We start from the raw sequence: 27,622 nt of genomic DNA, 5'->3' as shown, positions 1-27,622 counted from the left end.
TATTAAAAATCAGCAAGGTATAAATAAATAAATAGATAGTCCTACGATCTGACACTCCATCTGGTGGTTAAAGTAGAAGCTTGGAATATATAAATGTAAGCAGCTCACAAGTAACGGGTGTACTACCACCCCCTGCTGGAAGCTGTAAATATTACATGGGAAAGAAACAACATTTCTAGATGGTGGGAAGTCCAGCTCATGGGAATATTAAGCAACATGTATGGTAATAATTAATAGGGGTTCCAAACTAAATGAGGAAAGATGTTAATTCACTGAAAGTGGCAGCAAGAAACCAAGGTATAACGATAATCTCAAAATGAAGGATGCCTCTTCATAATACTAAGTGACAAGTAAACATATGTGGTAATATGGAATAAGAACATAAAACCGCAACAGTTAATATTTAAAATAATTACTAAAAGGATAATAATACCATATTAAAAACAATGTCACTAAAATGATAAAATATTACTAAAAGGGAGAGTATGGGTAAAAGCTAAAAGTTGGATATGAAACAATTAAGATCAAACTCGACATTATGCCCATGCGGCGTCAAAGTGCATAATTCGTGTATCCAGCGGGGGTTCAGCCTGACTGATCTTCTGCACTTTGTTGTCTCCTCTCCAATGGGGTTTGTATTTTTCTATACCCCATACCATTAATGAGGAGGGGTCTCTATTATGGCACCGATCATAGTGGCGGGACAGGCTATGCTTGGGGAACCCATTTTTTTTATGTTTTGTGTATGTTCCCGAAGTCTTTTCCGAAGTTTCCTTTTAGTCCTACCAACATATTGAATTTTACATGGGCATTCTAAAAGGTAAACCACCCCTTCGGTCTCACAGGAGATAAATTCTTCCCTGTGAAACTAGATTTAAAGGTCTCTTTTTTTCTTTTTGCTCTCTTTGGTGTGTCTGCATGTAAAGCATTTTTTACACGGATAGTACCCTTTCTCATTAAAAAATGAGAAACTTTTTTTTCTCTGGAGGGTCTAGTACCTTTTTTGCAATCATATCCCTCAAAGTTGGGGCCCTCCTATATGTGAATAACGTTTTTTCTGGGAGTACCAATGCCAGATGTCAGTCAGCCTTCACAATGTGCCAATATTTTTTACAGATCGCCTCTATCTGCTTATGTTGCACATTATAGTCCATTATTAGGGGTACTCTCCCGGCAAAAGAGCAATTTCTTGCGGAATCCTGAATCAGCGTATCTCTATCCAAGGCGACAACGTCTTTTATTTTTTTCTCAATAAAGTCAGGTTTGTATCCTTTTTCCACAAATCTCTTGCCAATAAAATCAGCCTGTTTCAGGAATACATCGGTTTTAGTGCAATTTCTCCTTAATCTCAATAGCTGGCCCTTTGGTATGTTCTCCAGCCAGGGAGTGTGATGACAGCTATCCAAAGGCAGATAACTATTTCTGTCGACAGTTTTAAAGTGCATTTGTGTTACCAGTTTAGTTCCTTCTTTGGTAATCTCCAGATCGAGAAAGTTAATTCTTTCATCACTTATTTCCCAGGTTAATTTGATATTTTTCTCATTTGAATTAAGATAAAAAAACGAAATCAATAAGACTCTCCCTATCTCCAGACCAAATAATTAAAATATCATCAATAAAACGTCTGTATAAAAGTAACTGTTGCGGTTTTCTATTATATAAAACATCTGCTTCCCACTCTGCCATGTATAAATTGGCCACACTTGGCGCGTATTTCGCACCCATAGCTATACCACAAATTTGCTTGAAGTAGTCATTTCTGTACCAGAAATAATTGTGGTCTAGGCTGTATTCCAGACAATTGGAAATAATCTTTTTGTGTGCATTTTTTAGGTCACTAAGGCCATTCAGTGCCCAATTGGTGGCTTGTACTGCTTCCTTATGGTTAATAATTGTGTATAGCGATGATACATCTGCAGTGGCCAAATATATGGTATTCCCATCCAGTGAAATAATATCCAATAACTGGATCAGATGTTTTGTGTCTCTGAGGTATGAATCGGTTTTTTTCACTAAGGGTTGCAAGAACCAATCTATATATTCTCCTATTCTCGCACCTACAGAGTTTATTCCATTCACGATGGGTCTTCCTGGAGGGTCTTCTCTTGATTTGTGTATTTTTGGGAGCGCGTATAGAACTGGAATTTTGCATCCCAAGGGTTGTAGATATTTCACTTCTTTCTTATTCAACAGGCCTTTCTTGGTTCCTCTCTTTATGAGACTTGCTAAATCATCTTTGTAACGGATCACGGGGTTCCCTGGCAAAATATAGAGATAATGTTTTAATATTTTAATCTAATGTCTTTAATGTAATGTAACATAGGTCCCACAAGGCATCTAAATCACAAAAGATAAAGTTCAATTGTAAGCACTGTGTTGAGCTCAAGTGGACACTTGATTGTAATAATAAAAGAGCTAAATGCATGATCACAAACACATCCAAGTTGAGAAACTGCAAAATGGTGGACGTAATTCATGGGCGCATACATCCCTAGATATCGGCAGGCGATGCATCCATGGACACGTCCCAAATCAGGTGACAAGCAGTTTAAAGCATAATTATTATGACTAATATACATTTAAAGAACATATTGAAGACATACAAGACCTCCTATTAACCCCATTATTCAGACATCTTATATAAAACATACAATAAAATATATGTTTAAATTATAAAATCCTGAAAATAAATATAAACAAATTCAGATGAAAATCAAGATGGAACATCACCAACTATAAAATAAGAACATCGGCCATGACACATTGCACATATATGTAGCACTAAATGCTGATGTGTAAATGCACAAATGATACGATCCCACCTCTATCAAAAAACATTTTAAAAAAGGTCCATGAATGATGGTAAATGACCTATACAAAAAATAAGAAAGAAAAAAAAGAGGGGGACAAAGTATAGTTTGTGAGAACAGAAGGACCCTTTACATGAGTCAACACTCATAACAGACTAAACCACCCGACATCTGTCTGTAAAAATCTGTATATATAAATATAAACAGAGCGGCTCGGGCATTCAACAAACCCTAAATAATCAAAGAACGAGTATGCAACCTATAATTTAAGAGGAGGCTAAATACAACCTATTTAAAGAAGGGACTTAATAAAGTACAACGTGCACAATGAGGACACGCTGTTCGGAACAGCGTGTGTTCATTGTGCACGTTGTGACCATCTGTGTCGAAGATGTGGGGTTAATAGACATCTGTAGCCCTGATGTCTCTTCAGTGGTGTGTTATACATTAGTTTTGGGGGAGGTACTTTACTTTATTAAGTCCCTTCTTTAAATAGGTTGTATTTAGCCTCCTCTTAAATTATAGGTTGCATACTCGTTCTTTGATGATTTAGGGTTTGTTGAATGGCCGAGTCGCCCTGTTTATATTTATACTGTATATACAGATTTCCACAGACAGATGTCTGGTGGTTTAGTCTGTTACGAGTGTTGACTCATGTAAAGGGTTTTTCTGTTCTCACAAACTATACTTTGTCCCCCTCTCCTTGTTGTTTGTTCTTTTTTGTATAGGTCATTTACCAAACCTTTTATGGACCTTTTTGAAAAGTTTTTTGAGAGGTGGGATCGTGTCATTCGTGCATTTGCACATCAGCATTTAGTGCTACGTATATGTGCAATGTGTCATGGCCGATGTTCTTATTTTATAGTTGGTGGTGTTCTATTGTGATTTTCATCTGTATTTGTTTTTTTATTTTTTGGATTTTATCATTTAAACATATTTTATTGTATGTTTTATATAAGGTGTCTGAATAATGGGGTTAATAAGAGGTCTTGTATGTCTTCAAAATATTCTTAAAATATATATTAGGGCCCTTTCACACGCACGAACAAACGGTCCGTTTATTACAAGTCCATTTACGGACTTGTAATGTATCCCTATGGGATTGCAGACGTTAGCGGATGATGCATCTGCTAACGTCCGCAACCATCTGCGTCCGCAAAGATCCGCTTTTGCGGACGGAAGAAAACCCTATTTTTCTTCCGTCCGGCGGAACGGATCAGATGAATACGGACACACGGTCCGTATTCATCCGATTCCCCATAGGGGAGAGCGGAGGAGAGACAGGGCAGTCTCTGCACTGTGTGCGGGGACCGCCCTGCCCGCCGACAGCTCAGCGGGGATTAACGGAGGAATCTCCGCTGAGCCAAACGGGCTAACGGAGCGGATCAATACGGATCCGCTCCGTGTGAAAGAGCCCTCAGTCGTAATAATTATGCTTTAAACTGCTTGTCACCTATCTATGCATATGCTGATTTGGGACGTGTCCATGGATGCATCGACTGCCAATATCTGGGGATGTATGCGCCCATGAATTACGTCCACCATTTTGCTGTTTCTCAACTCGGATGTGTATGTGATCATGCATTTAGCTATTTTATTATTACAATCAAACAAACGTCCGCTTGAGCTCAACACAGTGCTTACAATTGAATTTTATCTTGTGATTTAGATGCCTTGTGGGACCTATGTGACATTACATTAAAGACATTAGATTAAAATATTAAAACATTATCCCTATATTTTCATATTACTGTATATCTTTTACCTAGCCTCATAGTCATACAGTTACCTATTCTTTCATATACGCATTCCCTTCATTAATTCAAAATGGATACACTGTCCATCATTACACTTTACATATTTTACTTCATTATATTATATATTATACTTTTTTGTATTTCTTAGTCAAAAATAGCCACTATTACTTCTTAGGTCCAACACATGTGTCCAAATAGTACATGGCACAAAACAGATTCTAGCGCACACATGCATTTATCCTGCAAGGCTAGTTAAAAACACCTGAACATATTCAAAAATACGGGGGTTTGGTCACACTATATGGTCATATAGTGCTAAGCCCACTTACTGCGACAAAGTACCCCGAATTAGTGGGTCCTAACCTGTTAATAGAATGAAAGAACCTAGTGTCTCAACCTTGGGAGATGAACTCCTCTATATGGGAGAACTGAAGGGATTCCTCCTATGCACTACTGGCCACTAATGTAATGAAGAGGGGGAGGGGTGCTCCAGCCCAAGAGACCTGGTCAGGGTCTATACAAAATACAAAGATATACTTGGGGGGGGGGGGACACCCAAAAAAATGCTATACATCTAAGATGATGCTGCTATAAGACCAAAGACAGTACAAAACAGATTATAGCGCACGCATGCAAAAATGACATTTATCCTGCAAGGCTAGTTAAAAACACCTGATCATATTCAAAAATATAGGGGTTTGGTCACACTATATGGTCATATAGTGCTAAGCCCACTTACTGCGACAAAGTACCCTGAATTAGTGGGTCCTAACCAGTGGAGGGCTGGCAGCCTTAGGCCTGAGGGGCAAGTCCAGTCAAGTGGCCCATAGAGCATGGAAAAGTGATGGATCGAGGAAAACAGTCTAAGATTGTTCATGATCACAAGAGTCCACACAGAAGCCCCCCTTACATCAGAGGCCCCCCTTACATCAGAGGCCCCCCTTACATCAGAGGCCCCCCTTACATCAGAGGCCCCCCTTACATCAGAGGCCCCCCTTACATCAGAGGCCCCCCTTACATCAGAGGCCCCCCTTACATCAGAGGCCCCCCTTACATCAGAGGCCGCGCAGAGGCCCCCCCTTGCATCAGAGTCCGCGCAGAGGGCCCCCCTTGCATCAGAGTCCGCGCAGAGGGCCCCCCTTGCATCAGAGTCCGCGCAGAGGGCCCCCCCTTGCATCAGAGTCCGCGCAGAGGGCCCCCCCTTGCATCAGAGTCCGCGCAGAGGGCCCCCCCTTGCATCAGAGTCCGCGCAGAGGGCCCCCCCTTGCATCAGAGTCCGCGCAGAGGGCCCCCCCTTGCATCAGAGTCCGCGCAGAGGGCCCCCCTTGCATCAGAGTCCGCGCAGAGGGCCCCCCCTTGCATCAGAGTCCGCGCAGAGGGCCCCCCCTTGCATCAGAGTCCGCGCAGAGGGCCCCCCCTTGCATCAGAGTCCGCGCAGAGGGCCCCCCCTTGCATCAGAGTCCGCGCAGAGGGCCCCCCCTTGCATCAGAGTCCGCGCAGAGGGCCCCCCCTTGCATCAGAGTCCGCGCAGAGGGCCCCCCCTTGCATCAGAGTCCGCGCAGAGGGCCCCCCCTTGCATCAGAGTCCGCGCAGAGGGCCCCCCCTTGCATCAGAGTCCGCGCAGAGGGCCCCCCCTTGCATCAGAGTCCGCGCAGAGGGCCCCCCCTTGCATCAGAGTCCGCGCAGAGGGCCCCCCCTTGCATCAGAGTCCGCGCAGAGGGCCCCCCCTTGCATCAGAGTCCGCGCAGAGGGCCCCCCCTTGCATCAGAGTCCGCGCAGAGGGCCCCCCCTTGCATCAGAGTCCGCGCAGAGGGCCCCCCCTTGCATCAGAGTCCGCGCAGAGGGCCCCCCCTTGCATCAGAGTCCGCGCAGAGGGCCCCCCCTTGCATCAGAGTCCGCGCAGAGGGCCCCCCCTTGCATCAGAGTCCGCGCAGAGGGCCCCCCCTTGCATCAGAGTCCGCGCAGAGGGCCCCCCCTTGCATCAGAGTCCGCGCAGAGGGCCCCCCCTTGCATCAGAGTCCGCGCAGAGGGCCCCCCCTTGCATCAGAGTCCGCGCAGAGGGCCCCCCCTTGCATCAGAGTCCGCGCAGAGGGCCCCCCCTTGCATCAGAGTCCGCGCAGAGGGCCCCCCCTTGCATCAGAGTCCGCGCAGAGGGCCCCCCCTTGCATCAGAGTCCGCGCAGAGGGCCCCCCCTTGCATCAGAGTCCGCGCAGAGGGCCCCCCCTTGCATCAGAGTCCGCGCAGAGGCGTGTGTGTAGGTCCGTCACGCCTACACACCATCAGTTAAATAACCGATCGTGTCAGAACACGGTGACGTAAAACACAACGACGTGCTGTAAAAAACAAAGTTCAATGCTTCCAAGCATGCGTCGACTTTATTCTGAGCATGCATGGATTTTTAACCGATGGTCGTGCCTACTAACGATCGGTTTTGACCTATCGGTTAGGAATCCATAGGTTAAATTTAAAGCAAGTTGGCTTTTTTTTAACCTATGGTTAAATAAGCTATGGGGCCCACACACACGATCGGTTTTGACCGATGAAACTCTGGTTAACCTATCGTGTGTACAAGGCCTCAGTGTTCTTTTTCTTTGGACACGTTGCACTTAGATGTAAATTCTTTTTGATATTCATTTGCTATTCATTCACAAATGTACCTGTTTAGTCGACATTTATTCATTCATTTGAATCATTAATTCAATTGATTTAGTGACACTATATATGCATTCACCATATAGCATGATATATACATGAAGAATTTCATTCCATTAATTTTTTTCTTTCACATATTTTCACATTTATGTATGCATGATGCATCATTGTCACTTTTTGCCTTTTTTTGGTTAACACTTCACTGTGTTTGTTTTTTTACCATTTTTTCATTTGTTTATCCATTTGAATCCGTTCATTTCACAACACATACCCTTGTACACCTGTGCATTCATATCGAGACTACCTTTTCACTACTCTCACAAGGGGTAAAAAGGCACTGTCATCACTAATTAGACAATTAGACATAATTCACCACTCACATGGTCTTATGAGGGTTATGTATACATTTAAATTTGTGCTGCCCCAGTGGGCATAGAGTTTTTTTTATATATAATATTGTTTCTCTTAACCATTTTCTATGTAGGTTATGTTTTGTTTACACGCTGCTATCTAGTGACATTTTGTGGTAATGCTCCCATTTGTCATTTCTGTCTGATCTATTACACACTTCCTTTCTGTGTAATGCTCCACCCTTCTTCCTCAGTTTGTACTTCCTGCTTAATGAAGATATCTCATCAGTTTAGTTCCCTTTTTTTTTTTCTTTCTCTCTTGTGTAATTTTTTTTTTTCTCTTTTGAGATGAACGGATAGAGAGATTGTACTGTAATAAGTCTATTGGAATGTATTTGGATTTATTTACTTTTTTTTGTTAGATAACTGCTATTTCTCATGTTTTGTATAAATGTAGAGGAAAATTTATTTTGAAAATGAAGAAATTGGAAAAAAAAGATATCTCATCAGGCCACATGTAACAAGTGCACATGTATTCTGCATTGTAAGCTACAGACAGTATCATCTTTTGACCGCACAGTACTATAACCTGTTCATCTGCTGTAACCTGTCATCTGATGTATTCTGATGTTGGACTAAAGCATTTTTTTTCGGAAATTCGAAAAATGTTGTTTTTTCAGTTTTTGTTTCATTCGTTTTTTTGCTTTTTTCAGAAATTTTTCGGAAATTTGGGAAATTCGAAAAATTCTTTTTCCCGTTTTATAATTTTTTTTTATCTTTTTTCGAAAATTCGGTATTCCGAATTTTCAGAAAAGCAAAAAGCAAATTTCTCTAATTTTCGAATGAAAGAATTTTTTTTTTCGGAAATTCTATAAAATCTCCCATTTTCGAAATTGCGAATTTTCAATTTTTTTTTATTTTCGAAAATTCGGAATTCGAATTTTTGAAATTCCGAATTTTCGGAAATTCTGAATTTAAAAAATTTGAAAATGAAAAAATTCCAGATTCGAAAATTTCGAAAATTCTGAATTTCCAAAATTAAAAAATTCTGAATTTTGAAAATTCGAAAATTAAATTCGAACATTTTCGAGATTCCGGATTTTCGAACTTTTGAATATTTGAAATTCTGAATTTTTAAATTTTCCAATTTTCCAAATTCAGAATTTACGAATTTTCCAAATACAGAATCTTCGAATTTTTTAAATTTTCGAAATTTCGATTCTTTTAATTTTCAAATTTTTTCATTTTTAATTTTCATTTTTTTTAATTTTCAAATTTTCGATTATTATTTTTTCGAATTTTGAAAACAATTCGAAATTTGAAAATTCGAAATGGCAAAATTCGAAATTCTAAAATTCAAAAAATTTCCGAAATTCCGAATTTCGTAAATTCCAAATTTCGAAAATCCGAATTTCCGAAAAATACGAAAATTCGTAAATTCGAAAATTGAAAAATTCGGAAATAAGAGAATTAACGAATTTCTCAAAATTTGCTTATCTGTCGCCTATAAACGCTACCAGCAGCTGTTTGCAAAGTACACAGCTTTCTTGCAGGACTGTATTATAGAGGACTCTTCAGCAGAACTGACCAGGGTTGATGCACTAAACCAACAACTCTTAGTGCAAAAAGCTCAGAATAAGGTAGAACTCCACATTGTTCAACTCCAGGAGACCAGATCTCACAGATCCACATCAACCAAGCACACTGCACGTACTTCCAGATCCCCTCGCTTCAGAAGCTCAACATTAAGTGACAAGTTAAGAGGCCTGTGCACGTCTGGAAGAAACTAAAGTGCAAAGCTCCTTTACCAGAAAGGAAGCAGAAATAGAAACACAAAGGGAAGCTCGTCAAGCAAAGATGGTAGCTCAACAAGCAGCTCACCAAGCAGAGATGGCAGCTCAACAAGCAGAGGCAGATTCCCAAATAAAGGTTCTGCAAATGGAAAAGGAGAAAGCAGCTGCCCTAGCAAGGCTAAGGGTCCTTGAAAAAGTGATGGGAGAAAGTGCTAACTCAGACTGTTCCATCCCAGCGGAGCTGCAAGACCCAGTTGAACGCACCAGTGAATATGTACTAAAGCATAGTGTTTGCAATGATACAGAATCATCTGTACTTCCTACTAACAGCACTGTTCTGACTCTCAACAGAGACCTCTTGGCTCCAAATGCCTGAGCCTCTTCAAGTCTACAACACAAGTGCATCTATGCAGAAAACCACATTACCTCTAGCTGACAACAAGGTGTCTTCCAGTGACAAATCTTAGGCCACAGCCAGCACAAGCCTTAGGGTTTACACCACAGTTTAACACTCTTGCAACATAATTTTATCCTGGTAAACCTCACTCTACTTCACCAAAGAACTTTCACACCCGAGGGGTTCCACAAGTTACTTTGGCACCAAAGGGGTGAGAGGTCAGACTTGAATGACTTTGCCAAGATTTGATGACTGTCCAGAGAGCTACAGGGCCTGGAGATCAACCTTCAGAGCTGCTATTGCTGATCTTAACTTTACTGCCAAGGAGGAACTTGATTTGCTCATAAAGTGGCTGGGGACAGAGGGGCAAATCCACAAAAACGTAGCCTAACTTAACTTTTACCATTTAAGTTACACTGGCGGAAAATTTCTACCTAAGTGCCCGATCCACAAAGCACTTACCTAGAAATTTTCGGCCGTGTAACCTAAATGTCTCCGGCGCAAGGCGGTCCTCTTCTGCAGGGGGCGATGACAATTTAAATGAGGCGCGCTCCCGCGCCGGCCGTACTGCGCATGCTCGTGACGTCATTTTCCCGACGGGCAGTGCGCAAAATTACGTTACGCCGGGCTTTGTGGATTGCAACGGGACAATAAAGTTGCGTCGGGTAAAAAAAAAGTTACGCGCCGAAAAATAAAATTCAAAATTTTAAAAAAATAGCGGCGATCGAAAAAAAGGTCTGTTTTTACAAGGTATAACTAGTTTACACTTTGTAAAAGCATCCCTAATTTTACGTATGCAAACGTAAACTTACGCAGAAAAAACAAGGCTGAAAAGCTTTGTGGATCTCCGTAAGTCCTCAATTGCATACGCAAAGCGGCATTTCAACGCGAAATGCCCCCAGCCGCGGATGCGGTACTGCATCCTAAGATCTGGCAGTGTAAGTGTCTTACAGATGTCAGATCTTCTGCCTATCTTTGGAAAACTGCTTCTGAGGATCAGTTCCAAAGATAGGCACAGGGATACGCAGGCTGAACAGCAGTTCCGCCTGCGTATCCCTTTTGAGGATTTGGCCCAGAATGTGCAGATCGTGTTTAAAGACTGAGAACAGTGCATGTTGACCACCCAGATGCAGGTCTTGTCGCTGCATGGGCAAAACTTGAGCAAGCCTACGGTAGCGCTGAAGCCATAGAGTGCTTTATCTATTCAAGAGACTGCAAAACTTCCCAAAAATAAGTAACAGACTATCGCAAGCTCCAAGATCTGAGTGACCTTCTCATGGAGCTAGAGTTGGCAAAGACAGACCCCCATCTACCTGGTCTAAGCTTTCTGGACACTGCTCATGGTGTCAATCCAGTGGTGTCTAAACTGCCATACGGCCTGCAAGAGAAATGGGCACAACAGGTCTCAAGGTACAAAAGAGACTATAACATATCTTTTCCTCCATACGCTTATTTTTGCAGGTTCATCAGTGATTAAGCCTAGATGAGAAACGATCCCAGCTTAAAGTGGAGTTCCACCCATAAATATAACATTACATCAGTAGTTTTAAAAAAATGTCATTAGTCCTTTACGAAAAATTTTTTTTTTTTAGATGCCTTCAAAGTGTTGTTGCTAGGCAGAATAGTTAATCTTCCCACTTCCTGCACCTAGGTGCTTAATGCTTCCTAACCTACACCGCACAGACTCCTGGGAATGTAGTGGGTGTAACTTTCCAGGAGCCTGTGCATTCCCCAGTCTCAAAGAATCATTTGACTTGGACAGCACAGGTGCTGAAACCTGATCTGACACTGCTTGTGCAGCACTAAGCATGTGCAAGATTTGCAAGGCTGAAATCCAGGAAGTCATACAGTCTGGCTTCATGATGCACACACTTAAGATGGCCCCAGTCAAATTACTATTTTATAAAGTGTCTAAATGCTGTAACAACCTAACAAAACGGACCTTAGTTTACAGACTAACTTTTTACTAGAATACATTAAAGCGGTGGTTCCCCTAAAAATAAAATTTTGACATTGCATTTAGCAAATAAATTACAATTAGAATCGGCTTGTTTTATTTAAAAAATACCTCTGTACGTATCGTTTCCTATTTTCGGTCCCACCGCCACTTCCGGGTACGATGCAGGCGGTGGGCGTTCCTAATTGATTGACAGGCATCCGAACGACGCATCCAATCACGTCACGAGATGCCGAAAAAAGCCGAACGTCGGTGCGCATGCGCCGTATAGAGCCGCACCGACGTTCGGCTTTTTTCGGCATCTCGTGACGTGATTGGATGCGTCGTTCGGATGCCTGTCAATCAATTAGGAACGCCCACCGCCTGCATCGTACCCGGAAGTGGCGGTGGGACCGAATATAGGAAACGATAGGTACGGAGGTATTTTTTAAATAAAACAAGCCGATTCTAATTGTAATTTATTTGCTAAATGCGATGTCAAAATTTTATTTTTAGGGGAACCACCGCTTTAAGCTTGTGTATTACAGGGGTATTTATATTTAAAAAGTGAAATTGTGGCCAGAACTCCGCTTTAAGCTTCTGTGAACCCAACTTGCCTGCTTCATCATCATCATCTTCCTCAAGGTATGATAACACAGCAGCTTAGCGTAGAGACTTTAATAGCGCAATATCTGTTAAAAGGACAGACATCTCACCACCTGTATCCTCTCCTGCTCACCAGAGCGATTTGGGTGACAGAGATAAAGACCCTATTCGTCAGTGCTCTATTCACATAAAGCCTAACCCCCTAAAGAAATGTCATGGGCTTAGGGGAAAGACATTACAAGAGCGCAGGGAGATTCTTCAGAAATTTGGAATATGCTACAGGTGCTGTGCTTGTTATGGACATTTTGCTAAAGACTAAAGTTGTCATCAAGTGCACAGAATGCAGTAGCGACAGACATGTTATACAGCCACGCATCCGGGTCCACCCTCAGACAATTCACAGCAGCCTCCTACCTCCAGCCCTGTCTCAAATCATGGCGGGGAGCAACAAGGTCATGCTCCAGCCACAGCTAATGTTTCTTCTTCATGCAAAGAAGTCTGTGGAGAAGGCTTGGATCACAAATGCTTTGCTAAGATATGCCTAGTCAAGGTATACCCAAAGGGCCAACCTGAGGAAGCTATTTGGATGTATGCCATAATAGATGAACAGAGCAACAGATCCCTGGTTAAGCCTAAATTCTTTGAGATCTTTGGTATAGATGGACATGCATCACTGTATACTCTCAGAACCTGTTCTGGTCGTGAAGAGACCTTCGGCAGAAGGGCCAATGGGTTCATGGGATCTCGTATCAATAAGAAAGAGGGCATACCCTTACCAATGTTAGTTGAGTGTGACCAGATACCAGACGAAAGGGAAGAAATTCCTACTCCAGGGGCTGCATATCACCATCTTCACTTGAGGCACCTTGCTAATGAGATTCCTGCAATGGACACCAATGTTGAAATCTTGGTCTTGCTAGCAATAGACATTCTCAGAGTACATAAAGTATGCAAGCAGTGCAATGGACCTGATAATGCCCCTTACGCACAAAAACTTGATCTAGGCTGGGCGATGTATGCTTGGATGGAATGCGTACGTCATCCGAGATCCACTCCTTCAAAATGTATCCCACTTCAAACAGTGCTCTCACCATTATGAAGTAAAAGAAGCCTCTTGACATCATCCAAGTACCTGATGTCACTCCTAACCTTTGTGATGACAACCTAGGTACCACAGTGTTTTGTACTACAAGCGATGACAACAAAATAGCCTTGTCAGTTGGAGAGAGAGTTCATCAAAATAATGGACAAATAATTCTTCCAGGATGAGTCTAACAGCTGGGTTGCACCATTACCTCTTTGTGCTGCAAGGGTCAAACTCCCAACCAGTCGTGAACAGGCTCTATCTAGATTCAACTCACTTCAGCGAACTCTAAAGCACAGGCCTGAAATGAAGGACCATTTCATCGCCTTTATGAAAAGGATCTTTGACAATGATCACGCCAAACCAGCTCCACCACTTCAAAGATATGATAAGTGCTGGTACCTGCCTTTCTTCGGAGTGTATCATCCACATAAACTAAAGCAAATCAGGGTTGCATTTGACTCCAGTGCCAAGCATCAAGGCGTATCCCTGAACAATGTTCTTCTCACTGGTCCAAACCTAACCAACAACCTTGTAGGTGTACTTATGAGTTTTAGAAGAGAGCCAGTTGCCATAACTGCTGACATTGAACAAATGTTTCATTGCTTCATTGTACGTGAAGACCATAGGAACATAGGCAAACCTCAGACTACACAAGATTGCCTTGCCTCAAATAGTGTTGCTGTTATGAAAGTCTTTCAACCTGGCGATCATGCCACAGGGTTTAAAGACTTAAATTTGGGAATGTACATACCACCTGTACAGAGAAGTCTGGGCCTACGGTGGGACTTATTAAAAGATACCTTTGGCTTTCAAGTCAGCTCTGCAGACAAGCCATTCCGCAAACGTGGTGTTCTGTCAGTGGTAGACAGTCTATACGATCCATTGGAATTTGTAGCTCCCATCACCATACAAGGTAAATCCCTACTTAGACAGCTCTGAGACTATTAAAGATTGGGATGCTCCACTACCAATAGACCAGCTTTCAAAGTGGGAGTCCTGGAAACAATCTCTACATGCCTTAGATGGAATCGGTATACCACGCTGCTACACTCCTGCCTCCCTTGCTACAAGTCAAAGGAACAAGCTTCACATCTTCTCAAATGCATCTATTGAGGCCATAGCAGCTGTCGCTTAATGCAAGGTAAGAGATTCTTCTAATCAAGCCCACATAGGGTTTCTGTTTGGGAAAGCTAAGTTAGCACCAAAAATTAGCTGCCAATACCAAAAAATTTGTGATACAAAAAATTCCTGTAAAATACAGTACAGCGCTCAAAAAAACAAATGAAGATCTAAAATAAATTGATCTTAAATAGACCATATTAAATAGTGAATGAGAAACACTTCACACACTGGCAAATTCATATATAACAAATTGTGTGACAAAAAACATATGTGAATATAAAAAAGTCCCACTGTGTTGAATATATGAAAAAAGTAGAGGTGCACCGAAATGGAAATTTCAGTACTGAAACAAAACCGAAATAAAAAAAAATGTCTGGCCGAAACCGAAAATGACTTTTCTTTTTTTTTTTTTAATAATAATTTGTTAAAACGCTACCCCCAACCTCCTGCCACAATCACCTCCTGCCACCACCACCCCCTGCCACCATCACCTCCTGCCAGCTCTTGTCGCCATCACCTCCTGCCCCCACCACCTCCCTGCCAGCTCTTGCCGCCATCACCTCCAGCTCCCACCACCACCTCCTGCAAGCTTTTGCCGCCATCACCTCCTGCTCTCACCACCACCTCCTGCACCCACCACCTCCTACCAGCATTAACTCCTGCCCCACCACCTCCTACCAGCATTACCTTCTGCCACCATCCCCTCACCCACCTTCTGCCACGGTGCCACCATTAGCTTTTCCACCATCACCTCATGCCCCCACCTGCCAGCATTACCTTCTGCCACCATCACCTCACCCACCTCCTTGGCTTTTCTCTCCTTGATAAATGGACACCTAAGTTCAGACTTGTAATTGAAAAGTGGTCCAGATCACTTTTTGCACATGCTCGCAGGAGTTTAGGAGGCAATCCCAGCTTATTTTTTTGTTAAATGACAGTTTTTAATGGGACTAATAAGCCACCACCACGAGCCAAATGCCTGATGGTGCCGCAGTCCCATTGACTTGAATTGTCATATTTGACAGCCTGTCACCATGACGCGTCACTTTAATAGGGAATAGCCCCCCTCCCCAGTCACTACTCACTAGTGAGAGCTCTGCCAGAAATTCCCCACCATCAAACCTCAACCGGCAGCAACACGTCTGAGCGGAACCCCCGGACATCTTTTTTACGGGCACCCGATGCCCATATGGACAATTTTTAAGCTGTTTCGGCATGTCGCCAAAACAGCTGTTTTCGGCCGATATGTATCGGCCACCGATATATCGGTGCATCCCTAGAAAAAAGCATATGAAAATAAATTGAAAAATAAGTCCTTGCAGGATAAGTGACTCCTTGAGGGGTATATCTGAATAGACACTCAAAGGAAAAAGTTGAAGGATAGAGAAAACTTCATCCACCAGGAAGGCACCCAATTGTGGTATTGTAGTTTCCTTACCCTGTCAGTGTGACCACCATTACAGTGATCTCAGCGCACTTGAGGATTTTAGGTCTCCCTCTGGACCCTCTGTGGGATGTGTGAGGTGGTGCCTATGGTCTCAGATGATCGGGAAATAAAAAGGAAGTGGACTATAGCATAATACCGTAAAGATGAGTTTAATAGGCAAAATACTATGCACTTACGAATTCGATGACATCTGATTGCGATAAAAACACATCTAATGGAGGCACAGCGGCTTCTCCTGTCTCTCCTGTGGTATAAGCTCCGAGCTCCTTCGTCAAGAGCGTGATGACGTCAAGTCTGCAAGCCAAGCCTACGCGTTTCGTCACCACGGACGTTGTCTGGGATTGGCTACTGTACTGTATTTTACACATAAGTTAGCACCAAAGCCTGAACACACAAAGTCTTGAACTTTGTGGAACTGTGCTAGCTGTAGAATAAGCAGATGTTATACTGCGGAAGCTAGATATTCAGATAGATGACATCAAATTCTACACAGACAGCAAAGTTGTTCTGAGCTACATATACAACCAGACTAAACGTTTCTACGTCTATGTCAGGAACCATGTAGAGAGAATTGGCAAATCATCTAAACCTGAACAATGGCATTATGTTCCATCTGAAATTAACCCTGCAGATCATGCCACCAGGCCAGTGTCTGCAAGTGTCTTTGCAAATTTTCCTTGGCTAACAGGTCATGAATTCCTGAAGAAACATCAGCTAATGTCTTCAGTCTTGTAGAACCTGACAAGGATCCAGAGATTCGTCCTGAAGTCAAGACCTTTGCCACTGATCTGAACCCTAACCTCCAAGTTGGAGATCTCATTCTGCTTAAGGACCAGCATGCTGAAAGATTCGAATGGCCCATGGGACTTATTGTAAAGGGCGTTCCTAGTGATGACGGAAATGTACGCAAGGTGGAAGTGAAGGTTTCAAGACAAGAGACTGTAAAGACTTTCGTCAGACCTATCACGGAACTTGTTTTGCTCTTGCCCTTTGGAGAATGAACTTTAGTTGTCATAACTTGAAGCCTTAATCTAAAGTTATTATTGTTGCATATATATGGAAAAAAGTACCGCTCCAAGCCCTGCGACCTATGCTGTGCTCCTGCCCTCTAGCACTAACAGGTGCAGACTCTGTGCTGATCCGTGGAAAAAAAGAAATGATCCTGGACTGCCGCACGCGATTTATTGAAACAAAATAAACAAAGGATAAAATCCAAAGCTGTATGACATCCAAAACTTCATGCAACACTGCAATCAATAGTAGGAAGTGGACACAGGGGACAAAAGGCTAACATGTTTCACATCATGGATAGATGCTGTCATGACTGTGTCTTTAAGGTTTTAAAGACATCAAGGAAAATACCACGGTTTGTTATTTGCAGTTGCATCACTACTGTCCTGATTTATATAGTGACATTTACAATGCCAGACGGGGAGTGTGCTGCCCCAGTGGGCATACTTTTTTTATATAGATAATATTGTTCCTCTTAACCATTTTCTATGTATGTTATGTTTTGTTTACATGCTGCCATCTAGTGACATTTTGTGGTAATTCTCCCATTTGTCATTTCTTTATCTGATCTATTACACACTTCCTTTCTGTGTAATGCTCCACCCTTCTTCCTCAGTTTGTACTTCCTGCTTAATGGAGATATCTCATCAGGCCACATGTAACAAGTGCACATGTATTCTGCATTGTAAGCTACAGACAGTATCATCTTTTGACTGCACAATACTACAACCTGTTCATCTGCTGTAACCTGTCATCTGATGTATTCTGATATTAGATTAAAGCAACTTCTGTGAATACAATCGGTATTGGGGAGTTCAAGCTATCTGATAAGGATTGTCCTCAGTGATTATATCTGCTTATACAGGCCAGGCATAGTAGTCTCACAAGGGATAAATCGCTTCACAACAATCGGTTGAGTCAGAATAGAAATAATTTGTATTTGCTAGCTATGACTAAGCACTAGATTTAGTGTGAAATGCGTCAGTTGCCCAGGTTTGCTGTGACTTGTAGTGCTGTTCTTAATTCAATAAAGGCAACCATTGTTCAGAGTGCGGCTGTCCAGAAACATCCTTTTGTTCCTGTCCTGCTGAACGCATTGCCTGCACCTGTGATATCTGCATGGTGGATTCTCATCAAGGCTTCCACCTAGAGCGGCTACCTTCTTTTTACAAAATGTAAAAGTCACATAGTTGGGACAAGCCATTTAACAGTAATAAGAGTGCTTACAATGGTCAAACTTTATACATATAGTTAAAAAAAAGAGGGGGACCGGGAATAGAGAGGTAGCGGCTGCTAGTACCGCAAACTCACACCAGCTATCACTCAGGCAAAAATGTATGAACTTTCTCGGTACTGATAACACAAATCAATATGGTAAAAAATTCATTTATTATACATAAAAACATACAGCTTTTTTATAAAAAAAACAGAACTAGGACCATCAGCCTCACTTAAGATACAGCGATAGAATTTACAAACGGAAAACCGTTGGGTATCTGGGATTGTGAGGTGGAGTCATAGGCAGACCTCTACCGGTTTCGCGGATGACCGCTTCTTCAGGAGGTGGTCAGGGGTCGAGGACCGTAGTGCAACTCGCTGACCAGAGTCCCCCGTGGCGAACAAGGGGGAAGAAAATTAGATAATACTCTATGCTAGTAGTAGCACTAGGTTAAGGGCGGCTGGGGAGCAGGCATTAAGGCAGGTTTTTGATTTAAAAAATGGCGAGGCAGCTGGAGATGATCAGCTGTAAGCCAGAAAGGACCCCCAACACACTGGGTAACAGTGAAAGTTTAAGGGAGCCAAAAAGATGGGATACCGCACATCCACTCAGCGTCCCAGTAATCCAGCCCAGGGAGAGTCACAGGGGTGGACACTGACACAGCTGACAGGCAGGGAGGGGGAGAGTAACAGAGGAGAGAGCGAATGATGGATGCATGTAAACTGGCCACGGTGTCAGGGCTCAGCAGCCATGATAAACCGCTCAATTGAGGGGAGGGCCAAACCAGGCAGGATGAGCCAGATATTTTAGGTGATGCAGGGGGCCAAATTACACAGCACAAGCAATGTGCTGTTGTTCAGGAACAGGGTAACAAACCCTTTAATTTGCTAGTAACACCTCAAAGTCCATCTTTATTAGACTGTCACTACCTTCTCATGACAATGCTCTTGTCTAAGTGTGTCAAAATGTTTGGGAAAAGGACCCACTAGTTGTTCAAAGAGAAGAAAGGCGGCAACCTGCGGTCTCTCCTTTTAAACCACTTTATTAACAATAATTTTTAGAAAATAAGACACAAAAAGTAGGTTGATGGCACAATAGTATAATCTCTGTTGCTCCTTCAAAGATGTAGGAGCCATCCCAAGGCAGGAAATGTGTTGCTGGCCAGATCACTAGGTGAAAATGAAAAGGAAAAATATGTCCTATAAAAAATCAGTTCACATAACTGCCTTGTTCTTGGTCTCTCATTAGAAAATGTTTATCTGTTTATAGCTTACCTGTAATCTCGGTTTATCTTGTTTGTGTAATAAAAATGGGACAAATTTGTATTTCGTTACATCCTGAAGCTATATATTGTACTATGTTATAGCATGTTGGGGAGAATAATCCAAATGACTCAAGAGGTGCTGGACTATAGAGAGTGGATAAAGAAGAAATGGGGAACTAAAATCGATTCATCTAAGTGTGGTAAGTACATTTCTAATATCTTTATGTACAGTGCAAATAAAAATGGCACATGTAGCGGAAGGCATTTTGCTTTTGTAGTAGCAGTAAGATGCTAAATTGTTCAGGTTGGAAGCTGATGCATTTTTTTCCCGTCTGAATCAATTGTCGAACAGTGTGCATTGTCTTTTTACAGTATTTTGCAGCCATCATTCAGCATTTCAGGCCTAATCTGGTTAACTATTTCTATGGGCTGCATTAGTGACCTCTTAGTAAAATGTCAGGGATTATTTCACTCCAGTGCTTTCATAACTAGGAGTGAGCACTTGAGGTGGAACCCTTAATTTACAATAAATCTTTGTCATCCCTTGAGGCTTTTAAAGTGCAAAGCGAGACCCATATGTAGGCTGCTATTTCCACTATATTCATCTGAAAAGAATAGTTGCCTGGCTGTGTCTAGCATCTAAATCACTAAACCAAAACTACTATGCTGCACCCTACACCCAACCATATCAAAAATTATACAGCAAATTAGGGGGGCCAACTGCATGCAATGCAAGTTGTTACGGAGCAGTGGTGCAGCCTTTTAAGCAATAAAACAGGTGGTGAGGAGGTGACCTATACCGTTCCAGCTACCTGTCAGTCACAAGGCAAGGACTACCAATAAAGGAAAACTCAAATTTAAATACAATTGCAAAAATCTAAAAACTTGGGACTTCAATTGAGCATACCCCCTCTGCACCGGCAGCCAGCTCCAGTTTAGCTTAGTGTTGTAAAAACTGTGATAGCCACTCCCAGCTCTAAATAGCGCTGGCAGTGTTGCTCCAGATTCCCAGGTCCCCAGGTCTTGGAGGTTCAGTGTTGCAGCCACCTGTGTTATCAATGTCATCCATTGCAAAACAGCATAGCCATTGCATGTGTATTAGGGTGCTTCATTTTCTAAGGTAAAAATAAAAAATTTGCAGACTTTGCTTACGCCCCAAGTCTCAGTGATGTAAAAGATATATATGCTAAATTTCAAGAAGATTGGATAATATTTAGAGGTTGCACACTTTGATCTGTTTTGTAAAAGTAGATAAAAAATACATTTTTCATAATTTTTGTTAATTACTTTTATTGGGAAAACTAGAAATCACAAACTTAAAATACTACAGTATTAAAACTATACACTAAGATTAATAGGTAATATGATAGGCAAAACATGTGTTCTATTAATCAACTTTGAACGATGCAATCCCTTGTTTTGTTCGCTTGGTGACAACTTTTCTGTGATGCTCGACTACCCTCAACGAGAATTGTTTTTGTTGTTCATCCCTGACTGATTTGTTATACTTTATCAGAGCAATTCCTCTTTCTGCGGTATCATTGACAACCTAATCACTTGACAACTGGGCACTTAAACCCCCTTAATAGCCAGACCAATTTTCAGATTTTGGTGCTCACATTTTGAATGACAATTACTCAGTCATGCAACACTGTACCCATATGAAATTTTCGTCCTTTTTTTCACACAAATATAGCTTTCCTTTGGTGGTATTTGATCACCTCTGGGTTTTCTATTTGTTGTGCTATAAATGAAAAAAGACCGAAAATGTGGTAAAAAAAAAATGCATTTTTCTTTGTTTCTGTTATAAAGTTTAACAAATTAGTAATTTTTCTTCATAAATTTTAGCCAAAATGTATACTGCTATATAAATTTATAGAAGGCACATTTATGAAATGATTTCTTCAGCTCTGTGTGTACAAAGGAGCATGGGGGAGCTCATGTCCATAATGGGGGTTGTAGTGACAAAGCTCCAAATCCACAATGGCTCAAAAGTGATATGGTCCAGAAATATTTAGACAGAATAAAGGTGGATAAAGCACCTGGACCAGATGGCATCCACCCACGGATCCTAAAAGAATTGAGCTCTGTAATTTCAAAGCCACTGTATCTAATATTTAGGGACTCATTATTGACAGGCATAGTACCACTGGTTTGGCGCAGGGCCAATGTAGTGCCCATATTTAAAAAGGGAACAAAGGGCCAAATCCACAAAGCAGATGCGCCGACTTAACTCGAGATTTTTAATTTTACACGCCGCGTATCTTTGCGCCTGATCCTCAAAACGAGATACGCATGAAATTCCGGTATTTCCGTCCTACCTAAAATAATTACACTGGCGCTTCTTTGTGCGCAAATTACGCTAGACACACCGCTGTATTTGAAAGGCAAAGATGCAAATGAGGGAGATAGGGCGATCCACAAAATTAAGTGTGTGCGGCGTAGATTACGACCTGTGCGCTTCTGTTAGTTTCCCGGAGCAATTTTACACTTTATAAAAGCAGCCCTAATTTTACACATGCCGTGTAAAGGTCAGCTAAAGCAATACCATGAAGGAAGAGCTGACCACACACACTTGCTGGACTACAATCTGTATGCCACCATGCCAGGGGCATCCATGCCCCTATCTATAATAGTGACTTTAGTAACCCAGGGTACCCCCTCTTCTGAGGGAACAGCAGTCAGGAGACGCCTCGCAGAATGCATATTTGCAGAGTAAACGCACATTAATGATGTCACAATGAGAATGCATGAATGCACGCCACTGTGGTCCCTAGCACAGACACATCACATGCACATCGAATTGGATTAGATCCAAGTACCCCCCCCCCCCTTTGGTACTTGGGAGCAGCAACGCCACGCCACGGCTCCAATTATGTCACTGTGCATTCATACACCATTCAGGAACCTGGGATCACTTCTCCCTGGTCCTGGGGATCCCTTCTCCACCAAAACTGAGGGTGACACCCTTATTTTATCAGGAATGCCACCCCCCCACATTCACACATCATTCACACACAAATCAAATCATAAGTACAGAATACCAAATGAAATAATAAAAATAAAACATAAAAATAAAAAAACAAAAGTATCCCTGCTAATTACTTATCGGCGGCGATTGCTACGCCTTGGCTGGCCACGGGCACGGCCACGCCCTCGCGGAGGATGTCCATTGGGGGGGGGTGTGAGCTGGGGAAGGAGGAGCCTCCTGGGGGGGTGAGCAGGGGAAGGAGGAGCCTCCTGGGGGGGTGAGCAGGGGAAGGAGGAGCTTCCTGGGGGGGGTGAGCAGGGGAAGGAGGAGCCTCCTGGGGGGGTGAGCAGGGGAAGGAGGAGCCTCCCCTGCTGGCCTGCCCTCCAAGGCCACTGCAATTCTACTGAGACAGGCAGTGAGGGCAGCCGCATTGGCCTGGCCAGACCTAGTATTGTCCTGCACAGCCTGGGTCAGGGCAGTCACCTCCCAGGCCACGCCTGTTGTGGCGGTCTGTAGGTCCTTCATGCATGTAATGACCGCCACTGAGTTGGTGGCCACATCACCGACTGCCTTCATCATTACACCCAGGCTGTGCTCCATCTGGGTAATTTTTTGGAGCATTTTATCCAGATCGCGGGTCTGCCGGGCATTGTCCCTCAGCAGACTGACCGGCAGACGCTCGGCCACCTCCATGGTGTCCTGGGTCGCCATCCTGCCTGCCCCTGAGGCTTGTGGCCTGGGAGGAGGGGATAGAGTGACCCTTGTGGGTGGAGGCCTGTTGGGGGAGAAGTGGGAGGGGCTACCCCTGGTGGCCTGACTGGTGCCAGCCTCTGGGGTAGCCTCAGGGGAAGACTCAAAGGTCATCATATCAGACGCCAACAGGACTTCCCGGCCAATCTGAATATTTTCTTCCTCCTCCCCCTCATCCTCCTCCCCTCAACCTCCTCATGAGGGGAGGTTTGGCCACTCCCCTCCCCTGGGGAATCCTGCCCTTCTTGGGAGTCATCAGCAGCCTGTCTTGGGGGTGGTGCAGCAGCCTGGCCTGATGGGCCAGCAACCTCCTGGCCTGATGGGCCTGCAACCTCCTGGCCATCTGTGGAGGACACAAAACAATCACAGGTTTGAGGATCCACACACTTGGCACATCTTCCCTTCCCCCACCCACACATGCTAATCACCAGAGAGAAAAACCAAAAACTTACCTGTCCTCACAGGAACATCTGACTGATAGCCAGGCAGGCCCACCACCTGCTGTGTGTGGAAACACTGGGCCACTGCCCATTCCTCCTCCGTCAGTCTGCCTGGGCAGGGTCCCCCTCCTCCAGTGCCCCTGGTATGGGCGTCCATCTTTGCCATCTTATTGCGGACGACGCTCCTAAGGTCGTTAATTTTTTTCTGTATGCCAGCGGGGGTCCTGGTCTCCCCCCCCCGCCGCATTGACCTGATCCGTTATCCGTTTAAGGAGCTCCTTCCTCCTGGCCAGGGGGGTGTTCCGGCTCTCAGGGCCATGCAGATATCGCCCATATCACACGATGCCCCGAGCAAGAATTTGCTTCTCTCCCAGGGTGAAATTAAGCTTCCTGCGCTTGGGGGCCATCACAGACACCACCCAGCACCAAGAAACTCACCCAAAAAACAATCACCAATACACACCCAACAAACAGACAAAAATATACACCCAACAAACAGACAAAAATACACACCCAAAAAACAGACAAAAAGTTACACCCAAAACACAGACAAAAATATAAACACACAGACAGCTACTATAAATTCTAAATAAAACACGAACAAAAAAGAAACAAAATACAAGCACAAAAAAAATCAGCAAAAACAATAACAAACAAATTAACAAAATACACTTATCAAAAACAAACACCAACTAGACTCTCCAACTCCTCAAACACTTTTCTCACAAACACAACTTAACAACACACCAACAAACGTTAAGAGCAGAAGCAAATTGCTCATGGAAGGGAAACACTGGGATATACTTTTGCAAGGGAAGTGTGTTTGACTGGGGCTTTTTATACACAGGGCGATCCTCAAACTAAGTACGCTTGGCCTTTTACCTATCTCACTGATTGCGCCGAGCAAAGTTCTGCACATGCGCAGTGAGCAGCAGATTCGTGCGCGCATGCGCAGTACGGCCGGCCCTTCATTTGCATGGGGTCACGGCTCATTACAATGAAGCATGCCCACTTCCTTCCCACTTGCAATAACCCCGCCTTACGCCTCGGAATTTAAGTTACGCTGGCGCAATTTTGTGCGCAAATGCGCTGTGGATACGGCACTTACGACACAAACTTAGGGCGCCGTAACTTAAATGACATAAGTTTTGAGTAACTTAATTTGCGCCGCTGGCTGTGGATTTGGCCCAAAGTCTTTACCAAGTAACTATAGACCTGTTAGTTTAACTTCTATAGTTGGGAAGATACTGGAACCTTTAATAAAAGACCACATGGATGAGTTTCTTGCTGGAAAAAACTATTTAAACAAGACAACATGGATTCATGAAAGACAGAAGTTGTCAGACAAACCTGATTTCCTTTTATGAAGAGGTAAGTAAAACATTGGACAGAGGCGTGGCTATGGACATGGTATACTTGGATTTTGCAAAAGCGTTCGATACAGTTCCACACACACGGCTCATGTGTAAAGTAAGGTCTACAGGATTGGATATATCAGTTTGTAAATGGATAGAAAACTGGCTAAAAGACAGAATTCAGAGTTGTGGTTAATGATTCATACTCTGAATGGTCTTAGGTTATCAGTGGTGTACCCCAAGGTTCAGTGTTGGGACCCTTACTTTTTAATATCTTTATAAATGATATTGGGTCTGAGATCAAAAGTAACATTTCTGTCTTTGCAGATGACACCAAGCTATGCAGTGGAATAACGTCCTCACAGGATGTCTCCAATTTACAAGCCAACCTCAATGCTCTGTCTAATTGGGCGACTATGTGGCAGATGAGGTTTAATGTTGATAAATGTAAAGTTATGCACTTGGGGGCTAAGAATATGCATGCATCATACATACTAGGGGGAGTACAACTGGGGGGATCTGTAGTGGAGAAGGATCTGGGGGTTTTAGTTGATTTTAAGCTCAATAATGGCATGCAATGCCAAGCTGTGGTTTCCAAAGAGAGCAAAGTCCTTTCTTGTATTAAGAGAGGTATAGACTCCAGAGAGAGAGATATAATTTTGCCCCTGTACAAATCATTAGTAAGACCTCATCTGGAATATTCAGTTCAGTTTTGGGCACCAGTTCTCAAAAAGAGACTTGTGTATGCGTTCGCTTCTGCATGTAAGCACATGGGGACAGGGGCGCCATTAAACCATTTTTTTTATTGTTCATTTTACTTTATTTTAGTGTAGCACTACCCCCGGAGGAGCTGCTGGTTTGTTTTGGGTGGCACGTTACCTTGTGGCTCTTCCGCCTTCCTAGGGGTGTTTATGGTGCATATAGCAGTAACGGAATGTCCATGACAGGTGTCTTTTTCTGTGCTCTTTATTACCCAGTGGGTAAAAACATTAAAACTTGTGATGAAGAGTAGAAGTGAAGTAAAAGGAGAAATAACAGACTCAGGCGCAACAATAGGGAAACAGTCCTGCTCCCAACAATGCTTTGTATCTTCGCCACTCCAGCCAGAGTGGATAATGGCGTACCTGGACAGGCCCACTCTCACTGACCTAGCAGCCAGGGTATCGCTCAAACTTAAAGGAAAAGTCTCTGCCACAGACTCTCCTAAAATTGACTCAGGGAAAAGCCTCTGCCACAGGCCCTCTCTGTGATTGTGATTACGGAGTTGATCCTCCTTGGTAGAATTGCGTCTGGATCTCCTTCTGATAGTTTTCAGGTACCGACTGACAGGTGACCAGCCTCTGTGTCCGGCTACCTTGATCCCCGGTGTTTTTTTTGAGACCCTATTGGATCGCCAGCCTCTCATTGGCTCTCCTCACTGAACAGCTATCTCGCTTAGGATCTTCAGGATTTGGAACCCAGTCGACCACTGGGCTCCCTGCCACAGCTTAAATGTTCCGGACCAACATGGTTCCGGAACCAGAAACACCGCGTGGCACGCGCACCCCAGCCTGAAAGGCTATTACGCCGGGGTGCCGTGATGCGCAGTCACCCTAAAGGTGGGTGCCGCACTCCGAAGAAGAACCCAGACTAATGACGTCTGCCCCATAAATACCCTCCCCCAGCATGCACAGCGAGGCTGAACCCTCCTGATAGGCTGCTGGGGAAAAGCACCCAAACCTCGACTCCACTGCTGCCACTCATCGCCCTGGGGTAGGAACTACACCCAAGTAACAATAGACAGCCCACAGCACAGCCAAGCTGAGACAGAGACCAGTTTTGAACATAATAATTGGATCAGAGTCAGTTAACACCCTGATCCCCATCTAGATTTTACTAGCACCGGTACTTTTTAAGTAACCAGGCGCTACATTAGTTTGACACTTTTTCCCCCCCAATTGTTTTTATTTTAATTTTTATTCCTATTACAAGGAATGTAAACATCGCTTGTAATAGGAATATGGCATGACAGGTCCTTTTTACAGTGAGATATGGGGTCAATAAGACCCCACATCTCACCCCTAGGCTGGGAAGCCCGAAATAAGAAAAAAAAACGATCCTGGCTTCGATCGTATCGGTGAGTCGGTAGAAGCACCGGAGGGCAAGCATCCTCTCTCACTGCCCTAAGAACCATCAAGCGGCGGAACAGCCACTATGATCGGTCTTATGGTGTAGGGAATTGCCGGTGGAAAAAACTGATATCTGAATGAAGCTTGTAGCTGCAGGCATCATTAAGATATCTCTGCACAAAGTCAAGGACGTCATATGACGGCCGGCGGGCGTGAAGTGGTTACAACGCATTTTTTTTTTTAACATAAAGTTGTCCATTTATACAATATTTCTAACACATAGCATGTACATACCAAAAATGGCACCCCAAAATAGATTCTCCTATTACTCCTGAGTATGGTAATACCACATGTGTGAGACTTCCACAGCCTGGCCACATACAGCAGCCGAGCATGGCCGGGTATCACCGAGTATGGTGGGGTATTGCAGAGTATGGGCAGGGATGGCTGAGGATGGATGGCTGGATCTGTGACTGCAATTGTCACAGATCCAGCCCACAGCGCTGCTGCTGCTGCCATCCGTTCTCTCTCCCTCTCCTCTCACACT

General features: G+C 43.5%; 1 protein-coding gene across 1 annotated transcript in view; it reads left to right on the top strand.

Moving 5' to 3' along the window:
* Nucleotides 1-27,622, top strand: part of LOC120940503 (terminal nucleotidyltransferase 4B-like) — a 1,128,146-nt gene that overhangs the window by 885,614 nt on the left and 214,910 nt on the right. Inside the window, exon 10 of the mRNA XM_040353420.1 lies at nucleotides 19,554-19,651. Coding sequence (XP_040209354.1) covers nucleotides 19,554-19,651 — 98 coding nt within the window. The remainder of the gene's footprint in view (nucleotides 1-19,553; nucleotides 19,652-27,622) is intronic.

Source organism: Rana temporaria, chromosome 5 (genome assembly GCF_905171775.1).
Source record: "Rana temporaria chromosome 5, aRanTem1.1, whole genome shotgun sequence".
NCBI classification, from domain to species: domain Eukaryota; kingdom Metazoa; phylum Chordata; class Amphibia; order Anura; family Ranidae; genus Rana; species Rana temporaria.
This window is presented reverse-complemented; position numbering and strand designations above follow the sequence as displayed.